This window comes from Erithacus rubecula (assembly GCF_903797595.1).
Source record: "Erithacus rubecula genome assembly, contig: scaffold_249_arrow_ctg1, whole genome shotgun sequence".
In the NCBI taxonomy this organism is placed as follows: domain Eukaryota; kingdom Metazoa; phylum Chordata; class Aves; order Passeriformes; family Muscicapidae; genus Erithacus; species Erithacus rubecula.
This window is the reverse complement of record NW_027636073.1, coordinates 100,765-106,482: the sequence shown is the minus strand read 5'-3', so window position 1 is coordinate 106,482 and position 5,718 is coordinate 100,765. Positions and strand designations below refer to the sequence as shown.

General features: G+C 53.0%; 1 protein-coding gene across 1 annotated transcript; it reads right to left on the bottom strand.

The window, feature by feature from the left end:
* Positions 1–1,720: 1,720 nt before the first annotated feature.
* On the bottom strand, positions 1,721–2,653 carry LOC306815847 (olfactory receptor 14A16-like; the record flags this gene model as incomplete). The annotated part of the gene is made up of 1 exon (XM_079332381.1): positions 1,721–2,653. The coding sequence occupies one exon, from the start codon at positions 2,651–2,653 to the stop codon at positions 1,721–1,723; it is 933 nt and encodes a 310-aa protein (XP_079188507.1).
* Positions 2,654–5,718: the final 3,065 nt, after the last annotated feature.

Genomic DNA, 5,718 nt, shown 5'->3' with positions numbered 1-5,718 from the left:
GAACACAAGTGATGAAAGGAGTGGCTGAGGGAGCTGGGGTGACTTATCCTGGAGAAGGCTCAACAGAACAAGGTGGTGTCAAGGCACAGATTGGACTTGATGATTTCCTAGGTTTTTTTCCAGCCTGGCTGATTCAGTATTTCTCTGAAACCACCCCTGCAGCAGTTGCAGGATGAGCCCTGGGCCTCCTCTTCACAAGGTCCAGCTGCCCAGGTCCCTCAGCTTCTCCACACAGCCCCAGAGCCCATCCTGTCAGTCCTGCAGAGGCTCTCCAGCCCCTCCACACTGTCCAGAACAGGGAGCCCCACACCCAGACACAGCAGCCCAGATGTGCCCCCCTGGCCTGTAGTGCCTCTGGCAAGGGAGCAGCGTGAGGTACTGCAGGAGCCTGCAGACAATTCCTGAAGCACTTGTAGGATGATCCTGCTTGCCAAGTGATGTTCCCATGGTGCCAGCTCAGGAACTGAAATGGGAAGTGGGGCCGGAGAAAAATGGGAAAATCGGGATGGGCTGTTTGTAGGGGAGGGCACACAGATGGGCAAGAGGCAGAAATGTGGATCAGGAAAGAAGAAAGAAAGCAAAGATGAATCAAAGGAAATGCTCAGGGCTGTGTGGGGGTGGCTACAAGGCAGCTGTGGCTCTGAGAAACAATATCTGCAGTGGGACTGGAAACTCACAGCTCATGGAACAAATTTTCTGCCTGACTGCAGAGGCCACGACACACCTGAGTGGTTTCCCTGCCGTCCCCCAGCCCTTGCTGGCCCTAGGGACTGATGGCATTTGTGCTCACTCAGCTCCATCTCCCCACAGCAGCACCATGGGGGTGCTGACACCTGCTCTGTGCAGTGCAAACAGGGGCTCCTGAGCCAGTGCTGCCGTGTCTGTGCCTGCAAGGATGCAGCTCACCTGTGTGAGCTGGGGGAGAGGCCAGGGCTGCAGAGGGGGAATGTTGTTGGCAGGTGCATGAGGACACTCTGGGACGCTGCCCTGGTCTGTCCAGCGCAGTGGGGATGGATCAGCCACTGCTCTGCTGTTCCTTGCCAGGATCTCCCTCTTGCAGAGCACCAGCCATGCTGTTTCCCCCAGCCTGCCCATGGCCAGCCTGGGGCTGCTCACAGGGGTTTTGTCAGCTCAGCACTTGCCTGGCCAAGTGTTCTGGAGAGAGCCTGACCAAGGAGCCTGGAACCCCCAGGCCCTGCCCTGAGGCGTCAGTGCTGCCCCAGCAGTGCTCATGGCCTGTCCCTGCTGCAGCCCTGGCACTGCCACCCCCAGGTCTGTGCCCGGCCCCGAGAGCACTCAGGCCCTGCAGCAACACGAGGGGCAGGAGGGCAGTGGGACAGTGACACGGGAGCAGCACTGGCAACACCAAGTGCTGCTGCTGCTGGTCACAGCTGCTGTGCCAGCACTGATCTGACCCAACTCTTCACACAGATATTGCTGCTGCAGCTCCAGAGAAGGAAACAAAAGAGGGATGACCAGTGAAAACTACTGGGAGGACCTTAATTATTTTTAAATTCACCAAAGGCACGCTCCTCATTGAATCAGTTTATGGGTCATGGCACAAATGGAGAGAAAGAAAATGAGAAAGGGCATGAAGAATGATATTTCTTTGTGGCTAGTATTAAAAAAACTAAAAGTTAAAGGACCTCCAAAATGAGACCAGCAAGGACAATCAAAGATAACTTTTATTACAAGTGATTTGTAGAAAAGAGCAGGCAGTTCAGTGTTTCTTAATTCTTCCAGTCATCAGTGTCCACATTGCAGCTTTGAGTTCCTGGTTCCTCAGGCTATAGAAGAGGGGATTCAGGGCTGGAGGCACCACAGAGTACAGAACTGACACCACCAGATCTAGGGATGGGGAGGAGATGGAGGGGGGCTTCAGGTAAGCAAATGTGCCAGTGCTGATAAACAGGGAGACCACGGCCAGGTGAGGGAGGCAGGTGGAAAAGGCTTTGTGCCGTCCCTGCTCAGAGGGGATCCTCAGCACAGCCCTGAAGATCTGCACATAGGAGAAAACAATGAACACAAAACAGCCAAGTGCTAAACAGATGGAAATTACAAGGAGCCCAAATTCTCTGAGGTTTGAGTTTGAGCAGGAGAGCTTGAGGATGTGTGGGATTTCACAGAAGAACTGGCCCAGGGCATTGCCATGGCACAGGGGCAGGGAAAATGTATTGGCCGTGTGCATGAGAGCATTGAGAAAGCCACTGGCCCAGGCACCTGCTGCCATGTGGGCACAAGCTCTGCTGCCCAGGAGGGTCTCATAGTGCAGGGGTTTGCAGATGGACACGTAGCGGTCGTAGCACATGATGGTCAGGAGGGAAAACTCCGCTGACATGAAGAACATAAAGAGAAACACCTGTGAAGCACATCCAGAGGAGGAGATGTTCCTGGTGTCCCAGAGGGAATTGTGCATGGCTTTGGGGACAGTGGTGCAGATGCAGCCCAGGTCAGTGAGGGCCAGGTTGAGCAGGAAGAAGAACATGGGGGTGTGCAGGTGGTGGCCGCAGGCTACGGCGCTGATGATGAGGCCGTTGGCCAGGAGGGCAGCCAGGGCGATGCCCAGGAAGAGGCAGAAGTGCAGGAGCTGCAGCTGCCACGTGTCTGCCAATGGCAGCAGGAGGAAGTGGCTGATGGAGCTGCTGTTGGACATCGCTCCACTCTGGGCATTCTGAGTTGTTGAAAGAAGACTATGACAAGGTGGGAACAAATTCTTTGAGCCAATCCTATGAAATATTCTTTAGAATCCTTTCAAATTATCTTCTCATACTTTGGTAGTAATTTGCAAAAGTTTTTATTTTTGAGTTTATAGTTTTGCTGCTGAATTGCTGGCTCAAATTCTGCATTGCTCTCAGCCTGAGCTTTTAGGATCCCTTTGGGATAAAAGGCCTCTGTGTAATTAGACCTGCTGGTCCTACACATCTACCCTTTGCTTATTACCTCCTACTTTTGCAGGGTTCTCACACAAAAAATTTTCTTAAAAAAACTTTTTCAGTCTCCAGTTTCAAAATGAATCTCTCTAAACCCCAACCTATTTTCCTCTGCAGATGGACAGGGAGGGATATTCAGGGCTGGTGTGGCTCTCTACAGCCTGGTGTTGTGCCTACTGGGAGCTATTTCTCTACAATCAAAGCTTGTGTCTGCTAGTGCTCCCAGAGCCCAGCCCAGCCCTGGGGGCTCAGCTCTGTCCTGCACACCCCTCCCAGCACAGGGCACTGCCCAGGGACATCTCCCTGCCAGCAGGGCCTTAAGGGCAGCTCAAACTGAGATGCTGCAAGCCAAGGTGCTGCTGCTGCTGTCTGTAGGCAGAGGAGGGTGAGGAGGCACTTTGTGAGGGAGATCTGAGGCAGATCTGCTGATGCCCAGTGGGAGAGTGCAGGAGGCTCAGTGACACAGACACACCTGACAGCCCCTTCCCCTTGCCTTGAGGAGAAAGCTGAGAGCAGGCCTGGCCATGCAGCACCATCTGCACAGCAGGAGGAATCTGCCCTGATGGGGATCACTCCTTTCACCTCCAACTTTTCCCCACAATCTATGGGGAGCTGCCAGGCATGCTGAGAGCGGCCCCTGGCATGTCTCACATGCCCTGGGCTGGCCAAGAGCCCTGAGGGCTGCAGGAGCTGCTCTGCAGGACAGCCCTGGGCAGCCTCAGCTGCAGCCCCAGCTTCAGCCCCTGCAGCTGTCCCTGACAGCAGGAGCCATCCTGCCCTGCCCCTCTGATGGTTCCCAGGGCAGCCCTTTCCTGCAGCACATCCTCCTCCTCCTCCTGTGCCTCAGAGAAACTGGGAGAGTCCTCCTGACACATCCTAAAGGCTGTGGGGTGTGCTGGCTCCAGGAGATCCCTCCAGGAGCACAGGGGACATTGTCCTGTGCCCACAGACTCACCATGTCCAGGGCTGTGAAGATGTTTCCCCAAGTAAAGTCTCAGCTCAATGTCTTCCCAATCCTGATTTCCTTTAGCCTGTCTGTGCCTGGCTCCTGTCCCCTCAGTGCTTGCAGGCAGTGCCCTCAGCCCTGCTGGGCTGGGACAGGAGCAGCTTCTCAGCAGAAATGTCTTTTTGAAGCTTTTCCTGGTTGCCATTATCTCCCTCTGTGCCAGGAGACACAACACAACGACTTTGATGACCCTCTCAGGAGTTAGTTCTTTTTTAAATTAGATTCAGTCCCTGAGAGAATGTTTTTTCAAAAATCCTCTCCAGAACTCAAAATTAAATTGGAACTTGAAAGTTTCTTGAACTTTTAATGGGTCTCACTGAGAGACAGGACTGAGAAAGCTCCCCAAGGTACCAGATAGAGCAGAACAATGGAGGCACTGGTGACAGGTAGGAACAAGGAAACTAAAGGTGTCTCTGATGTTGAGCAAACCTGAATGTGTTTCAGGAATGCAAAGGGCCATGGCCTGAGCCCCAGTCCCTGGCAAGACAGATCCTGTCCCTCCCTCATTGCTCAAGGCTCTTTCTGGGGCACTGGGCTCTGGGGATGTGCAAAGCCAAGGGCAGGACCATGGGGCGGCCCCTGCCAGGCTGCTGAGCAGGGACAAGGAGGCAATGAGGCCCCCAGCACAGCAAGGCTCACTTGTCCCCTGCTGGCCTCAGGCCCAGGGCCAGCAGCCATGGCCCAAGTGCTGCAGCAGTTGGCTCTGGCAGGGCCTTTCAGCTGCTGCCCATCCCTGTGCCCTGTGCAGCCCAGGCTGTCCTACGGTGTCCATGCCCTGCGCCTCTGTCCCTGCAGGCGGTTGTCATCCCCCGGCTGCTCCACCTCACTGGCCCCTTCCTTTGCTGACAGCTCTGCCTCCTGCCTGCCTCTGTCTGGCCACACAAAGCCTTAGCCTTGACACCAAAAGGATTAATTCAATTTTTTAACATGCCTGTGAACTTTTAGAACTGGAACAAGGCATGCAGGGGTTTCTTTCCCAGCAAGGCTGGTTGGAAGATAAGAGGAACACATCTGGCTCAAGGGTGCAGTGACAGAGAAAACAAGGACTGAACCTGTGAACTTGGTGTAGGTTTTATGGAAATGGGTTAATTTTAATACACATGTAGTGACTAAATCTAAGAAACACACTTGTAGAAGTACATGTCCACATAAGGTTAGGTGTTATCCCCCATTGGACCTGAGGCCTGAAAAAAATTATGCCCTCTTTAGCACCAAATTTGTTTAAAGGAGTCTTATTGTGGTATTTTTTAGATTTGGTGACCGCAGGGCCTCACAGCACCAAGGAATCAAATGTTCCGCTATGGAACCTCAAGGAACAAAGGGGTCTTTTGATACTGTGGGAGCTCATGGAACCAAAATCTATTTGGACTGAGTGGAGTCATATGGAATTTATGGTCTTTTGTGACACTGTGGATCCAAGGAGACCATTGTGGCACTGAGAAACCTCATGGAACCAAAAGTCATTTGTGACAGAGAAAGTTCTCATGGAACCAATGGTCCATTGTCATACTGCACATCCAAGGAGGCCATGGTGACTCTAGAGAACCTCCTGCAATCATGGGTGCATTGTGACACAGCAGGGCCTCACAGAATCAAGGAGTCCATTGTGACACTGCAGGACCTCACAGAACCAAAAAGTCCATTGTGACACTGCAGGGCCTTACAGATCCAAGGAGTCCATTGTGACATTTCTTTACCTCATGAAACCAAGGTGACCATGTTATATTCCAGAAACACACGGAACAAAGTGTCCATGGTGACACTGCAGAACTATTGCTGAGA